Source organism: Fulvia fulva, chromosome 10 (assembly GCF_020509005.1).
Source record: "Fulvia fulva chromosome 10, complete sequence".
NCBI classification, from domain to species: Eukaryota; Fungi; Ascomycota; class Dothideomycetes; order Mycosphaerellales; family Mycosphaerellaceae; genus Fulvia; species Fulvia fulva.
Window position 1 is genome coordinate 1,586,080 of NC_063021.1, and position 16,431 is coordinate 1,602,510.

Consider the following 16,431-nt stretch of genomic DNA (forward strand, 5'->3'; position numbering starts at 1 on the left):
GGATGGCCAAGGACAATGGAGCTGATACTGTAATGTAGAAGACGCTCGCTTGGAGACAAGACGTTAGGAAAGCGCGCTAGCAGGCTCATCCCGCAATTCCCCCGGGAAGATCCACACTCGTCCCTTTCTCCTTTCACGACGCGACTTCTTCTTCTCGTGGCCAACTTCACTTGCATCTTCACGATCGACACCACATCTCACAGCATGCCATGTTGTGCAGCACCATTCCCTTCTGCACTCAGGACGATTACGCTCGCCAAGAAGTCACTCGGTCATGAGCGGCAATCCCCTGACAACGCCAACGGCCTTGCTTGGGTGATCCTGGACGATAGCGAAGGTTAAAATAATGTGCTCCGCGCCTGTCCGACCGCACTGAACGACACGAATACCGCTGCCAAGCACCTGTTCTTGCGTGCTGGACTATAGCCCCGGGCAGCGCACATTGGCGGACCTCCTTTCTGGCATTTGTACTTCTTCTATACGGCCAAGAGAGAACACCACTGTGCGCCCCAATGCCAGGGCCTCCAAGCTTCGACGGCGACTCATGCTGCAGTTTTGCCTCTGCAGGTTCGTTGCGAAACGGCGATCTTCACAGCAGAGGTGCAGAGGCCGTTGCGCACCATATGTAGTAAGCCGGCGACGGTCATGTACTCTGAGCGATCATTGCGGTCGTCGGATCGAATCCGCCGCCGTGCTGGAACTTCCCTGCTCATCTTGACAGTTTCGAACATGGACCAGCAGATCTTGTGATGCCAGATCGCTCCGAGCCTCTATTTTCACCACGCTTCTGCCAGCGATGCTTGCCGCCCAGTGGTGGTGGCATGGCGTTCTAAAGGTAGGTCGATGAGTCTTTTATCGATGTCATGCACTGCTCTTGGAATTCCCACGCCTTCTCGAGATCCCAGCAGCCAGCTGAAACACGCGCGTACCTGATGGTTTACTTCTGAAGAACGGAAAGGGGCTTCCGTTTCCTCCTGTGAATGCTCGTACTTTCGTGGTCCACCTACACCCGTCACTAGCTGTCTGGCAGCATTACCGAGCCGGCCTTGTACGGCATCATTGGAGGGATCTACCGAATGCATTCGATAAAGGACACCTGGGTTGAGGACGACCTCTGAGCTCAACAACTCTATACAAAGAACCAAGACTGCGCTCGTGCTGCCCAATTCGCAGGTTCCATACTAATCTGTTGAGAGTCTCGCTTCTGCTATGTCAGTGGACCTGGAGCATCACTACACATCATCATCAAATCACCTTCTGGAGACGTCAGTATCAAGATGCTTCACTTTCCGCGCCAGGAGATGCTGCCGTCACCCTCACCGGACAGTGCCTATTGCCAGGAAACCAACCGGCACGAGATCCTCGGGACTACAGGCGCTATGATGACCGTCGCAATCATCATAGCAGGCTTGCGCATAACCGTCAGGACATTGATGATCAAGCAAGTCCTTCTTGGAACCTCGACCTGAGAGCTGATCCTTCGACGAAATGCTTCTCGAACAATACATTCACCGCCATTGGACTGTACAACAGCAGTGTCAACTGCATTACAGACTTCATGTTTGCGATAATCTCGATTCCAATTATCGTCAAGCTGCGGGTCAACAACCGAACAAAGGTGTCCCTGGCTTGCGTTCTCAGCTGGGGATATATTGCGTGCGCCGCTGGCATAGTTGCGCCGCTGGCATAGTCAAGGCCATCAAGCAACATAGTTTCCTTGACGAAGTCGATGCACTGTGGCATAACGACTTCAATGTCTGGAACATGATCGAGCTATGTGTTGGAATTGTGGCAGCATCTCTGCCTGCATTGCGACCATTTTTCGCTAGCCTGCTGGATAGGACCAGAACTTACCTGTCATCCGGCAGCACGGGTTCACACAATCGCACAAATCCAGAACCTCCAGACGGAAGCAGACCTAGCGATGTGAAGCTCAACGACTGGCAAGGCGACTCGAAGGCAAATCGGGCGAACATGGATTTCTCGTCGACAACGAAGATTGTTGGGGATCCGGACGTCTACAGCGAACGAGTGGGTTCGGCACGAAATCACCGATACACTGTCGGGGTGACAGCAGGTCGGGACCCAGGCGACGATGGAAGCTGGGAAGACATTGGGCCGGCCTCGAATCGAAGCCTTAGCGAAGAGACGCTGGGTCGTCCTGCGATATACAAAACAACGGAGATCACGACTTGGTCAAATCCTAAAGCGGCGTACTTGATATGAGCTCGTGAACTCATGATCGGCGTCTAGCCATCATAAGGATGGCATGTACCGTGCCTTGGCGTGCAATGGAGTGTGCTTCGCACAACGTCTCACAAGCCGTCGCTCAGTGGATACCACGAGCTACGTGCCAGATTTGTTCTTCTCTAGACCGATCCTGGTGGTAATCCACTTGCCCAACCTCACGCTCGGCTGATCAACCCACTTGGTAGCAAACCACGCCAGGCCGAAATTCATTGGCCAAGTCACTGCAATGTATACCCAAACCCTCAGACTCATAGCGTTCGGACCCCAGTCTGGAATTCCACTCCACTTTACATCCCACATACCTCCTCGGTCCACCTCCTCGCAGTCCCTGCCAGCCAACAGACTCGAGAACCGATCCGGAAAGATCCTGAACCATGGGAGATGAGTCAGATAGAGCATGAAGCTGACATAGCCAAAGAAGCGCAACGTTCGACTCTGGAAGAACCGCTGAAGCCAGGGAGTTCGCAGAAGTGCATAGATGAAGAGCAGAGCGCCGTAACTTTGCCAGTAGCGGTAGTAGTGGCCATCGTCATATGCAGATGGGATGAGACTGGCGAGCCACTTCCAGCCGGGCGTATTGGTGACGTGTTGTCGGTGACCGGAGGCTGATGGTTGAGCTAGGAGGTACCAGCCGATGACAAAGCAAACGGTGTGGTAGAAGGTGTGCTGGGCTGCCTCGTGGCGCTCCCCTTGTGTTGGCAAGCGCTGCAAGATCGTCTTGGGAAGCAATTTCGATGCCATGATCGAGCTTCGCCTCCTGATTGGGCTCGAGATGTCTGAAAGCACTTCGCCAATGGTCGACATATCCTGGGAAATGGCTCGAGGCGTCTTCATCCAGTCGAGCCGCCGTAGGGTGGTTGAGATGTACTCACCAATCGACCAGGTATCTAGCATAGCGAGGCCGATCCCGAACAGGAAGTTGGACATGCTCCAGTACCAGCCATTCTGCAGCATGACTACACTGACACCAAAGATCAACACGGCCACCATCGTAGGCCTCTTCGGATCTGGTCCTGAACAGATCATCGAAAGTCCTAGCAACACCCCATACACCAACAAGCTGCCCTCCAACTCAATCGGCAGCGTCCACATAACAATATTGTATGGATACGAGAACAGATGCGCTCCATGCTCATGAAACAGCGAGAAGTAAGTGATGCTGATCTTGACAAAAAACTTCAGCTCTTCGCCCACACTATCCCTCGGCCTATGGAACCCCGTCGGCAACATCAACGGCCCAGGCACATGCAGCAACAGCGCAACTCCCAACGATATCACCAGCGGCGGCACATACAACCTCACAGGCCGTCTAATCACCGCACTCAACAGTCCCTTCCTGCACTCCCGCGTCTGCTGCTGCTGGATCTTGTGCAAAGGTCCTATGCTCAGAACGTACCCAGATAAGACGAAGAAAACAACGACGGCCATGTCGCCGCCGGAGAACGCTACGCGCAGGACGGGCAGCGTGGCGAGGCTGTAGTGCCCTTGTTCACCGAAGCCCATTTCGTGCGGGGAGAAGGCGCTGAAGCCGGCGATGAAGTGTTGGTTCATGACGAAGACTGCGCAGAGGCCGCGGAGGCCGTCGAGGAAGGCGGTGTCTCTCCGTGGTGGGATGGTGGGGTTTGTGGTGTTGGTGAGGGCGTGAGCTGGTGGTGAGAGGAGGTGCTCATTTTCGAGGGCGTAGTTGGTGTCGTTTCGTTCGAGGTCGTCGTGAGTCGTGAGGCCTTCTGGTAAGACTCGTTGTTCGATGCTCCTACGGAGCCCATGCATTTCTGGCATTTCATCCCATGTCGTCCTGCGAACGAACATCTCAAGACCAGGTCAACATTACAACGGCGAGGAACAGCCATGACTGACATATGCCAAACCAACTTCACTCCCGGCCGAGGAACACTGCAAGACCGTTATAGTAGAGTATGACCAGTCCCACGGGCAGACCACTGTAGAGTGTCGATCTTCTGCTCGTACAACTCGCACTTCCCCATTGATTCCTCGGAGCTCTGGACGGAAGAGGCAACTTGTCTAGGCGAAGGAAGCTGATTTGTGCAATGTTATGCACAGAGACCGAGTCGGCCAATCGCAATGGTATCCGACGACCTGTACCGAGTAGCATGTGCTCGGGTTCGGAGAGACAATCCATTATCACGAGGCTGCGGCTCTCGCTGGCTGGTTATCGGCATGGCTTGCTTCTGCTGTCCTCCCCCCGCCATTTACGATGATGGATGTATTGGTGTGCACTTCATGTCCACCAGCTGATCTGTGCGTTACGCCGAAGTGACCATGGCCTTCTGCGGAGTATCAACGAATGATGTCTAAGTGCAGTGTTCTGCCACTCATAAGAATGCACCTAGCCACGAAGGATACATTTGTTGCTGACGATTCCGCGACAGGAAGGAAGCACAAATATCGGCTGCAGAGCTCGCCGAGCGCATGGACCATCGGCCACGTGCTTAGCGAGAGATTATGGATACTAGCGCAATTCTACGCCAGATCTTGCTCTTGCTCTTGCGCGCGAAGGTCCGAGGCGTGCGAGGCCAGCAGTCTGAGAGTGACACGCGGCTGCAATGCTTGGCAGTCTGTTCTATTCGTATGTGGTGGCTCGCATGTACATGGTCTACTATAATCTCCATATCAATCTATCTTCATCATTACGAAAGCTTCCATCAACCTCCCAAACGCCAATGCTAAAGTGATAACTCGTCCAATCTAGTCACGTCCATCGGTATCCACAGGTCCAAACGTCTCATCAAAAGGCACATCGAAAACGCCATCGAACGTCAAGTCGTCAAAGGCGAACTCGTTGCCATCAGTCGCTGGCAACGTACCGAAATCTGCAGCCGTCGTAGCCATGGCGGCATTCCAGTCGAAGTCCATGGCTGTAACATCCGGCAAGAGATCAGCTTGGTTGAAAGTGGTAGCGTCCACTACATCCATCATCTCTGCTTCTGTCATGGCGCCTCCGCCTGGAAGCTCCCAATCATTTTCGCCGATTGAGAAGTCAGGCAGTTCAATTTGAGAGGTCAGCGCATCGTTGCTGAACGGCAGGGAGGCACCAACATCACCACCTAGAAATTCCATCATGGCACCAGTACTCGTGGTCGTAGCCTCTGGGATGTTCAGCAGCGAGGTATGCACCGCCTGTGGCATGCTTCCACTGTCTCCCCATGCTCTCGTCGTGGTCTCGAAAAGCCGAGCTTGAGCGACCGGGAGCTCATACTTGTGACGCTTCAAGTATGAGGCCGTCTTCGTGGCCGGCGCTGGGCACGAGACCGCCTGCGCAGCCTCCATGCCTGCCAGTACATTCAAACCTCGTGCTCGGGATCGTGCAGTCAAAACATCCGGGTCCGCTCTTGTGTTACCACATGGCTCCTTCTTTTCGTACTTCGCCGAACAAGATCCATTGTGTTGGTGGTCCCTATCTTCGAGGTCCCACAATGTCTGCATAGCTTTGGCTCGGTTCTCAGCCGCAGTGGCTGTCTTGCTGTTGCCGCCAACACAATTGATGTTGTTCAATTCCTCTGTCACGCGTGGCAGCAGACTTTGATGGCACCAACGCCATATTTGTGGCTCTTGGGATGAGGTCTCCTCGAGCTTGGTGATATCAATGAGGTTGTCAGAGCATATTATGTGCTTGCAGCTTTGGTCTTCAGTAACTAGTACGCCTGCTTCAGACAGGAGCATGTGCATCTTTCGAAGCGTGTCTCGTGCTTGCTGATACGGCCCGGGTCTAGTCGCTGCATCGTTCGCCTGAGCCCTAGACTGTGCGGCGTTGTAAGCTTGCAATTGCACTGCAAACGGAATGCGAAGGCCTAGGTCGCCGTATGTCTCGAGGTCTTCGGGTATCTCGCTGCCTCGTCCACCAACCGCGGAAGGGATAAAGTTCAATCCATGTGCTTTTTTGAAGAGGTCCAGCCACTCAGGGTGGTCTGCAGCCGTCTGGTTCCAGGCATCTTCACTATCATACAACACCAGTCGTGCGTGGTTCTGCAGCATTTCGTCCGTCATCACAATGCCTTTCTCCGACATCTCTCTGGCGTACTTTCCAAGTCTGACTGTGAGGATCTCCCAGCAGGTGGCCGTTCGATCGCAACCTACGCCTTCGTTCAGGGCCAATGCACCAGCAAGGAACTGCCCATGATCGTGAGCATCTCCATTGTTGCTTATATCTCCGAGGCGCCATGTTGCTCTGTTGGTTGCAGAAAACGGATTCGGGCTCACGGACTCCATGCCGATGAGGTATGGTGGCATTGCGTTGGTGACTTGAGCAGCTACAGCTGGATCCAATCCTCTGCATCCTTTCCAGTCAGCCATGCGCGATCCCGCCTTGAAGTGGGCCGTCAGGTGATCCACTCTCTCTTGCCAAACAGTGAAGCGTTGGGCACAGAACCCGCAGCGGCTGTTGATGTTCATGGCTATCGATTTCCAGCTGTCCATCGAAGTCGTCATTTCGCAGCTATGCATCAGTCGTAGATGCTGACGTAGGTGGTCCTTTCGATAAAACGTTCTTGCGTCTAGGCCCTTGTCTTCACACTGACGATGATTGTGCGTCTCGAGGTGGTCGCTCGATGGGTTGTGAAGACCACAGTACACACATTGCTTGTTGCCTGACTCTTGGTCTGTGACGGTAGGTCCGCTCGGGGCACATATCCACTTCTCTAGTGAGAGATGCAAAGATTTCTCATGCCTTGTCCAGTCGTACTTTGACTTGAAAGTGTCTGTGCAAAAGGTGCATTGAAAGATCCTTTTTCGATCATCCGACTGCTTGCGACCCACTGCCGCTGTCGGTCGTCGACGACGACGCCTGTCTTTCTTGCCAGCCAAACTTGAGCTGAAGGAGCTGAATGAGCCATGAGTGGACTGCGAAGATACGTTAGAGCTGGAAAATGCCGCGCTTGATGCGGACAAGGATGAAGTCTGGCCCGTCTCTTGAGAAGTCGTCGATGGAGCTCGTCGGTTGGAGAATCCTGAACCGTTGCTCGAGCCCTTGCGCCGCTTACTGGAACGACCTAAGGTAGAGGGCGAAGCAGAAACGTCTTCCTCAAGGGACTCGCTGTTAGCTACAGCATTGGCGATATCACTCATCGTGGCCGGTTCGTTCTCAGGTGGAGAGTGCTTCCATCTTTCAAGTGGGTTGAGCTCATCCCATGGCTTCTCTGGCAAGCGCGGTATGTCCATAGGCGCGGAGGACGGCCTCAGACTTGGTGACATGTGGAGCTTCGGCTTCGCTCTCTCTGTCGCCTTCCTGCGGCGTCGGGCGTTGGCAAGCCAGTTCGCAATCTGACTGGGCTTCAACTCCGTCTGCTTCTCCAGCTCAATCTTCTCATCCTCGGTCGGGTATGGATTGTCGGCATGAGCGTCTAGCCAATCTCTGAGAATCTTCACAGCCTGTCGTGGAAAACGAATGCCGTTACGCTTTGTGCTGCCAGGTGCATCGTCCTTGAAAGAGTAGTTGCCGGTACCCTTTGACTTGAGCGGTTTGATACCAGTAAGCGTTCCGCACAGCAGGCTGCGGGACTACGTCTGCCTCTTGCAGGTCCCAGTCCTCGAGGAAGCCATTGCATGCGCATCTGTGTCCCTGGTTGATCAGTATCATGCCTAGCACAAACGTGCATTTTCGGCGCAGTCTTACATCGTGGCATCCGGATGGATTGGACAGAACTCTAGCTGTGCAGGTTCAGTTGTCAGTGGTCCTTCAGCACTGCTCGCGGCTAAGGCAAGCAGCTGTGCCGAATGTTGTGCTGCCAGGTCGCCCTCGAGTTCCTCCACGATGATGGTGTTCATCCTGGTCGCTCAGCCAAGCAACGGCCTGGCGAGTTGTACATGTAGTAAGGCGTGAGCACACTTATGCGAAACAAAAGGGCGCGTGGATGACAATAGGACAGCAGACGCTAGTTCTAGAACTCGCAATCTCAGCCGCGAGCCAGACTTTTGTCACATCATTCTTCCATTGGCATTGACGGGAACATTGGATGGGGTGTGCGTGCATGCTGTTGATGCTACACGACAGGCATACAATTAGGTGCGTGTGGTCTCATGTCAGCTCTGGACAGGCATCGGAGAGCATGGACGGGCAGGAAGAGCGACTCTTCTCATGCTCGACCGCACATTCTGTCAGCGCGGATATCGCGTGGCCAGACCTTTATCAAGCGTGTCTCGCACGAGGAGAGCACGCTTTCGCATCTGCACATGCTGACCAATGCTGCATCCAGAGAAGCAACCATGAACGACTGCTGCCCTTCGCCATCTGTCCGGCAGTCTTGCTCTGGACCGCCCAACACCGACCACCGGCTCAGCTCGTACTCATACAGCAAGTGTACTTGGCCGACCACATTGCATGAGTAACCCGCTTTGGTCAGCTGTACCAATCCAAGTCGTCGAACAAGGACCGCTACCGGCCAAAGTGAAAGACTACGCCGACAACCTTGAATGGCTCGGAGTCAACTATCGGAACGCCGTACCCATGCCTGGGGCTGCTTATTATTCCGCAAGACTCTGGTGCTACTGCCTCACAAGGCACAGCTACCCGCTTCCCACTTCTGCTAACGACAGACCATTAGACCTCAGCATCGACTTGTCGTACAGAGCTCACTGCAAGCCAAGCCTAATCATTCACACACACAACCACCATCTCTCTCAACCCTCCAAAAACGCCAACATCATCCCGTTGAGCTCCTCCACCTTGTGCATAGGCGGCAGATGCCCAGCACCCTCCATCCTCACAAACTCCGCTCCAACAATCCTGCTCGCCACGTCCTTCAGCAAGCCCGGACTGACCGCACTGTCCTCACTCCCAGCAACGACCAAACACTTCACATCTCTAATCCCTCGAACCTCGTCCCCGTAGTCATAATCCCTAATCGTGTCCGCGAGCATCTTGTACCCGGCCAAGGAGCAAGTCTTGACATGCGATAGTGCCTCTGCCCGGACCGAATCATCTTCAGCCCTTTCGCCAGGAAACCAGCGGTTCACTGTTGCGTGGCAAAGCACACTGCCTCCACTCCGCGAGTCTTCCTCGAACTGCTCTATGCGTTGCGACCAGAGTGCTTTGGACGGCTCCGGAGTCACAATCCCAGGCGCTGCAATGGATATGACCTTTTCGACGTTCCCAGGATATAACATGGCGTAACGCAAGGCCAGAACACCGCCTATACTGCACCCGATCACTGCATGAAGGTGTTTCTGACCGGTTGTCGCTTCTACGAGCTGGTGCATGTGTCGGGTGAGATCATCCATATGGTATGATGCATTGCTGGATGGAGCTGGGGTGTTGTTGTGACCGATGTGGTCGAAGCGAATGGTTGTGAAGCCGGCATTGGTTAGAGCTTTGACGGTTTGGTCGTACATGTGGAGGTTGCTCATGAGTGCATGGGCTAGCAGGACATGGCGCTCGGGGTGGCCATTGCCAGATTGTGGGCGCTCGGTCAAGGTATAGTAGTCGACACCTTCTATGTGAACTCCTTTCTCAGTCATCTTGGATCCAGAAATTGTCGATCGGGAGTTGTTCCTCAGATCCAACGCCGTAAAGGTTGTGACCCTCGTCTTCTTGGCAGGTGCGGATGTTGAGGCCGGGAAAACGTGGTTACACACGATAACAAAAAGTTTACAGCTTACCTACCACAAGACGAAAACGACCGTGAAACACTCTTCAATCGCAGAGAGATCAAGATCAACACGCGGCCCTTACGGGAAGCTGAGGGGTATGATAATCATTGGCCGTCACCTGACTCGTCAGTAAATCGCGCGCTATCGCTGTTGAGCTGAGCTTCCACTTCCACTGGCAGCACTCTCTTCCCGGCCAGCATTGTTTCCACTTCGAAGACCGAGGGCTTGCATACCCTCGCCAAGACCATCGTACACACCGCCGCTAAAGCCTTGCACGAGGTATACACCGGCGATCTTCATGGAGTCAACAACCTTGCCATCGTTCATGGCGCAAACGCTCGTGGCGAGGGTCAGCGTCCGCTTGCCCATTGCATCTGCTATCAGCATGCTCTGTGCCAGCATGCGGTCGCTTATCTTGTGCTTCCGGTCGAGTTGGTACGCTTGCCGAAGGAGAAGCTGGAGGTATGGCAGGACAAAGCTGACGACGAGGAAGATGTATAAGGTCGTTGCTGCCACCCATTGGTGCAGAATCGACTGTCGAGCTCTTGCTGTTGGGCCACTTCTCCGCAAAGTGCTCGAATGTCTGCGTACGAGAGCGTCCTCGTGCCGACTCCACGATGTCCTTATCGCCGGTGGTAATGCCTCTCTTATGCTCTCCACCTCTTCGGCTGATAAGTTGGGAGGCAGGCCTCGTAGCATACATGCAACGCCATCCACGTACTGTCTCCGTATGAGGTGCGAGCTCGGACTATCGGCCGAGGCCTCTTGCGAAGCAAACTTGAGAATGTAGAATCCTTGGTCCGCATACCTCCAATTGACACCGCTCCTTGACTCGTGTGTCTGAGTAGGAGTCGTGCTCCCCGAGCTGGAAGGTCTACTCGGCGGCTCGCTCGAAGGTAGGGATTGGAAGATGTCGGGCTGCTCGTCCACCGGGTCAAGCTCGTCCGCATCCGAGTGGTACGATGGTGGTGGTGTGATGCTAACAATGCTCGATTGGCTGACAGGTCTGTTATGTCGAGTTGGTGCATCGCACTGTGATAGCGTCCGTCTCAGTGAGCGGAGCTTGGTCGATAGTCGACGCTGTACCAGCCCTGGCAAGAATGTATACAAAGCAATGGCTGGACCGGGGCTCTCGCTCGAACTGTCGCCAGAAAATGTTGAGTCGTCCCAGGTAGAAGTCATGGTGGCATACGATCTTCTGTACAGCAGTAGAGCGCGGAGTCGCAGCGTATCCAACACGATGCTCGAAGAAGGAACCGATGCCGATGAAGGAGAGCTAAGAGAGTTGGTTACCTACAGAGTGCTTTGGGCTCGAGACTCAACGCAAGACATCCTCACATTGAGATGCCCCACAGGCAGCCGAAAGTTTTGGCATGTGAAGAACTATCACCCCACGTTGAGGATGGTCCCTGTCGATACCGAGCCGAGCTCACATTAGCGCCGGTTTGGGATTCCTTCAAGAACTTTGGGCCTATCGCAGCGCGCGAAATCATCTCACGTGTGTTTGACCTCAGGCATTTCGAAGCTTTTCTGCAGGCTTGCTGCTTGCGCTCAAGGATGGTGATAACGTATCGGCGGAGTGAGACTTGGCGGTAAGCATCTCTGGGTTGTGGTTGTTGCTTAGACAATCTTCGCAACAGCGCATTTGTCGACTTGGTCCAAACCATCTCAATGGCCGTATTTGTGATCAGCGCATGATCGATATGGGAGGTCATCCAGATGCCTGATGGCCTCGGCATCAGACCGATCAATCGTCCAGCAGTCCCAGTATGATCTCAGGGAGGCCTGAAACACCTTGCTTGTTGATAGCGGACACAGGCACCGCGTGCAGTCTGTTCCGCCAGGCGTTCTTCTTGCAGCTCGGATGCTCTTCCTCGCCAGCTTGGACCTTAGTCAGATATTCGTGCAATCGCTGGAAGTTCTTTTGCGTTTCGGGAAGATCTGCCTTTGTAGCCACGACAAGCCACGGCTTGCTACTAATTGGTGGCAGTAACAGTGGTGGAAGAGCTCTGCCCGCAGGTGCGTTGAGCACGTTGTCTCCGCCATGCTCTGAAGCAGATTCTGGCTCCATACCTGGCGAGATGGAGCTCTCGAAAGGTTTGAAGGACAACACACCATCTTCTTGTGGCTGAACACGCTCGGTGTCTGCATTCAGCTCTTGCTCCCTGATCTTTTCGTATGCGCCGACTTCGCGCCACAGGCCCTTCAAGGCCTCTATGGCATCGCGTGCTGATAGATCGAGAACGAAAGCCAAGACCGCTGCTCTTTCAATGTGTCGCAAAAAGCCGAGACCGAGTCCGCGATCAAGGTGTGCACCCTCGATAAGACCTGGAATGTCTGCGATGGTGAAGTTCGTCCTTGGCTCCTTGCGACGACCTTTGATGTCTAGCACAGGTCTTCCAGTATGCGAATCGAGGATGACAGTGCCTATGTTGGGGTTAAGAGTTGTGAACGCCCAATTGCCGACTCTCGTCCTCGACTTAGTCAATGCTCGGAGAAGTGTGGACTTGCCAGCGTTCGGCAATCCAACGAGACCAACATCGGCGAGTAATTTCAGCTCGAGCTGCAAGTTGATTCGCATGCCATCGTCTCCTTTCGTCGAAAACTTTGGGCGAGGTAGAGCTCGGGTGACGAAGTGCGGGTTGCCTAGGCCTCCCATTGCGCCTGCAGCAAGGAGCATCGGAGTCTGCATGGGCTTGTCGAGGTCAAGACGTAGAGGAGCAGGAGGCTGTAGCGAGGTCAGGGTACTCTTGCGCGCTCTCGGGACGCGAGGAAAGTCGGCGCTGCTGAAGGCCTTGGGTAAGAAGCCTGGGTATATCAGAAACTTGTCGCGCTGATATGGCTGCAGATCCTCTGCATCGTCACCGCGACCAGCAGCCAGCTCATCCAGTCGCTGCTGCTCTGCTAGGGGATCTACTCGTGACAGTTCTCTGACCACGGTCCCCACAGGCACAGTGATCAGGAGGTCTTCTCCTCGCGCGCCACCCTTCAGGCTGCCCTGTCCGTTCCTTCCTCTGCTTGCTTTGAGGGTACCTCGACGTGCCAGCTTGTGCAGGCTGGTTTCTCCCTTGATGGCCTGTATATACACTGATCCACCAGTGCCGCCATCGCCCCCATTGGGAGGTCCGTTCGCGATGTACTTCTCGCGTAGGAAAGATATGCAGCCGTGTCCACCTGATCCTGCACTGACACTCAACGTGCAGGCGTCGGTGAAGGGCGCTGCGGAGTAGTCGCTGGGTGCTGGATCGAGATGTCCAGACTGCCGTACGTCTATCTCTTCCGACGACGAGGCTCCATCGTGGGTGGCCGAGGTAGCAGTAGATTGAGATCGTGTAGAGACAGGAACAGGCAGCCTAGGCAACGCGCGGGAACGCCGAAAGGTGGTGCTTGCCGGGCGCCATGTGGTGTCGAGGCATGGATACAGGAATGGTGTGCAGGTGTTGGAGATGGCCCTTGGTAGTGCGCAGCAAGACATCGATGGAGTTGGCACTTTCCGTGTCAACGAGCTGTCGATGCATGTGGTCACCAAACAAGAGCTCGGTCATGGTCATGGCCCACACCCACTTGCACCAACCCTTCTGCGGAGGTGTCTGCGGCTGGCAGCTCCTCCGAGTGGCTGCTTGCCACATACCGAGGCCATCTTCCCCTGCTCACATGCTGGCGCTGGCGCTGCTGGCCGGTAGCCGGTAGCCGTGTCGGTGCCCATGCACCCGCGAATTGTGTATTGTTCTATTGTGGTGGCTTTGTGTTTTCCTGTCGCGATGGCGTAGGCGTGGTCGTCCGCCTCGGCTGTCTTTTGTGAACGATTGCGAGCAGTCTTCCCCGCAGCCCTCCAAATTACTGGTCGCACAGGAGACCGAATTGGCACTGGTCTTGGTTCTGAATGTCGGTGCCTCAGAGTTGCCGTGGCGCTGAGTCTACATAGTCATAGATGATAGCTGTGGTATAAGACGACACGCCTTCGTGACAGGCAGAGGGATTCCTATCGTAGACGACATATACATATATCACTTCCTTGTCGAAATCACATTCACCCCCGCCACACTATCCACATCAACCAGGCGCAAGCATGGCGACCAAGATGCTGCTCACCCCAGCTGTGACCGGGGCACTGTTGTTTGCGCTCACGGCATCGCCGGACCGCTTCAGGGAGCCGCTGCTCGCACACTTGAAGCAGTACGTTTCGACAATCAACATCTCCAGACTGATCACGACACTCAAGTGGCTCGTCGCCGTGGGTCTGGTCAGAGATGTCAACACATGGCTGTCCGAGTGGGCGCAGAACAACTTCAGACTACAGTCCGAGAAGCACCGCTACGACTGGCCGACCGAGATCGCCCTCATCACCGGCGCGACTGGCGGCTTTGGCAGTCTTATGTCGAAGGAGCTGGCTGCAAAGGGTGTCACGATCATTGCTGTCGACCTCCGCGATGACCTTCCAGCCGACATGAAGAGCAACCCAAAGATCCACTACTATCAGTGCGACATCACAGAGAAACAGAACGTGACAGACCTGGCCAACAGAGTCCGAGAAGAGCACGGCGACCCAAGCATATTGATCAACAACGCTGGCATCTCGGGAGACGGCAACATCGCTGAGCAGACTCAGGACTCGCTCGAGAAGATCTTCAAGATCAACATCATCAGCCACTACTACACAGTGCAGGAGTTCCTCCCAGCCATGGCCCGAAACAAGAAGGGTCACGTCGTGACGATCGCCTCACTCGCGTCATTCATCACACCACCTGGCCTCGTGCCATACGCCAACACCAAGGTTGCAGCTCATGGCTTCCACGAGGGTGCCCGACACGAGGCTCGTGTGTTCTACAACGCACCAGAGATCAAGTTCAGCGTCGTCCACCCAACTTTCGCAGCCACGCCAATGACAGCAGCATACACGTCGGACCTGGAGAAGGCCAAGGCGAAGATCATCAAGCCAGAGATGGTCTCCAATGCCGTGGTCAAGCAGATCCTCAGTGGACGAGGCAAGCAAATCATTATTGCTCCAGGAACCTCGGCTCTGGTCTACCTGCGAAGCCTTCCATACTGGATCTCGAACGCTGGTCTCCAGGCTGCCGACTCGGGTATGAGGAAGTCGTTGGATCGCATGGCTTTGAAGAAGGCCCAGTAGGCTTGAGAGGTTTTATTTTTGCTTTGTTTAGCATAAGGTGTTTGGGCATGGAGTGGTATGTACGGATAGAGAGATTCCCCAGGATGTAGACCACAGAGTCCACCAGGTAGCACAGATGCAGAATCCAGACCATTGAATCTACTACTTGACCTCGTCTTCTAACCATGACGCTGTTCGTGATTCAACAAGAAATGTATACCGGTGGCTGTAGTGCGTAGACCGAAATGCGTTTTCGTGAGCACGATCGCCCAAGGTACCTATAGCCTATAGGTAGGTCTCGTTCTAGCCACAACCACCTTTCTTTCACACGACACCCGTTCCAACGACCATTTCATCACTATACGAATTGAAGAAACGGATTACCACCGACACACCCTGACCTGAGTGAGCGGCGGTCCGCCTTATCAGAATCTCATGGCCTGAATCCTTCGACCTCTTAATTTGTCCCCCGTCTCTCTGCACAGCCGCCGGTCGACCTCCAAAATTGGAACGACAGGCGCAAGGAATAGTAACAACATGCAGGATGCCGCCTCCTTTTCGTTCCATCGGAGGCCTGCTCTTCGTTTTGTTCTATCTGGAGTCAGAAGAGGCTTGGATCGCTGTGTCGCCAGCCATGTTGGGCGCCTCTGAGAAGGTCGATGGTGGGAGAATAGGATGATGGTTCGCGCAGTCCTTTGACGATCATCGTTCTCTACCTTACGCAACGATCTATGGTAGCGGCATTGGTTTGTTTCTTGTCTCTCCTTGTCCCCTTGCGTCTTCTGTATCGACTTTGCAGGCAATAATTATGCTGTACCAGCATCTGTTGCTGTTGCTGTGGCCGTTTCTCTTTTTGCTGGGAACGAGGTGCGCGGCAGTTACACCAAGTCAGTCGAAGTCTGGCTCGCCCGGCGAAGATACTGGTCATTCTGACGAACGTCGTATAGTCCCAAACAAGACAACAGCCACTGTTCGAGAGTCGCACCAATTTCATGTCAATGCTGCCGTGCCTGCTCAACAGCAGCGCGGCAAATGGTCAAGCCGCGAACACGATCTCGAGCCTCCTATCACAACACCCACATGCGTCTGCAGACTCACAACGCACACGTCTAACGGCTCCAGGAACAGCACAAATCGAGCTGATGATAGACATATTCCGTGCTCAATCGTCCCACCAGCCTCCACAACGGCTCAGTCGTCTTCCTGGGCAACGGCCTGGAACAGATCCGCAGAGCAGAGCACAGCCACTGCAGGCAGGGTTCTGCACTTCTTACTTGTCCAAAACAATGGGCCTGCCTCAGCCTCCCGCGTGTTAGCCCCGACAGTTCTAGCGAACGCCACTACCGCCACTGGTACTATACTACATGTGCCAACCCCACAAGCTCGCTGGCCCGGACTGCATCGTAGTGTAGCCTCTTCCCTACCTCGTCGCCAGACTTCTGATCACACCACGGGCGCCTTCTTCGGCC

General features: G+C 54.5%; 7 protein-coding genes across 7 annotated transcripts; 2 read left to right on the plus strand and 5 right to left on the minus strand.

Moving 5' to 3' along the window:
• Window positions 1-1,277: 1,277 nt before the first annotated feature.
• Window positions 1,278-2,226, plus strand: CLAFUR5_12041 (uncharacterized protein; the record flags this gene model as incomplete). The annotated part of the gene is made up of 3 exons (XM_047911189.1): window positions 1,278-1,441; window positions 1,471-1,672; window positions 1,705-2,226. 3 exons carry the CDS (start codon window positions 1,278-1,280, stop codon window positions 2,224-2,226), a joined length of 888 nt encoding a protein of 295 aa, XP_047767436.1.
• Window positions 2,227-2,346: 120 nt separating this feature from the next.
• Window positions 2,347-4,029, minus strand: CLAFUR5_12042 (O-acetyltransferase PaAT-1; the record flags this gene model as incomplete). Its single annotated transcript, XM_047911190.1, has 1 exon — window positions 2,347-4,029. One exon carries the CDS (start codon window positions 4,027-4,029, stop codon window positions 2,347-2,349), a length of 1,683 nt encoding a protein of 560 aa, XP_047767148.1.
• Window positions 4,030-4,956: 927 nt separating this feature from the next.
• CLAFUR5_12043 (Homeobox protein HD-12) lies at window positions 4,957-8,031 on the minus strand (the record flags this gene model as incomplete). Its single annotated transcript, XM_047911191.1, has 3 exons — window positions 4,957-7,716; window positions 7,769-7,817; window positions 7,880-8,031. The coding sequence occupies 3 exons, from the start codon at window positions 8,029-8,031 to the stop codon at window positions 4,957-4,959; spliced, it is 2,961 nt and encodes a 986-aa protein (XP_047767438.1).
• Window positions 8,032-8,883: 852 nt separating this feature from the next.
• On the minus strand, window positions 8,884-9,720 carry CLAFUR5_12044 (uncharacterized protein; the record flags this gene model as incomplete). The annotated part of the gene is made up of 1 exon (XM_047911192.1): window positions 8,884-9,720. One exon carries the CDS (start codon window positions 9,718-9,720, stop codon window positions 8,884-8,886), a length of 837 nt encoding a protein of 278 aa, XP_047767441.1.
• A 273-nt stretch (window positions 9,721-9,993) lies between these two features.
• Window positions 9,994-11,034, minus strand: CLAFUR5_12045 (uncharacterized protein; the record flags this gene model as incomplete). The annotated part of the gene is made up of 1 exon (XM_047911193.1): window positions 9,994-11,034. One exon carries the CDS (start codon window positions 11,032-11,034, stop codon window positions 9,994-9,996), a length of 1,041 nt encoding a protein of 346 aa, XP_047767440.1.
• Window positions 11,035-11,599: 565 nt separating this feature from the next.
• CLAFUR5_12046 (GTPase MTG2, mitochondrial) lies at window positions 11,600-13,327 on the minus strand (the record flags this gene model as incomplete). Its single annotated transcript, XM_047911194.1, has 1 exon — window positions 11,600-13,327. One exon carries the CDS (start codon window positions 13,325-13,327, stop codon window positions 11,600-11,602), a length of 1,728 nt encoding a protein of 575 aa, XP_047767443.1.
• Window positions 13,328-13,921: 594 nt separating this feature from the next.
• CLAFUR5_12047 (Dehydrogenase RED2) lies at window positions 13,922-14,983 on the plus strand (the record flags this gene model as incomplete). Its single annotated transcript, XM_047911195.1, has 1 exon — window positions 13,922-14,983. The coding sequence occupies one exon, from the start codon at window positions 13,922-13,924 to the stop codon at window positions 14,981-14,983; it is 1,062 nt and encodes a 353-aa protein (XP_047767442.1).
• Window positions 14,984-16,431: the final 1,448 nt, after the last annotated feature.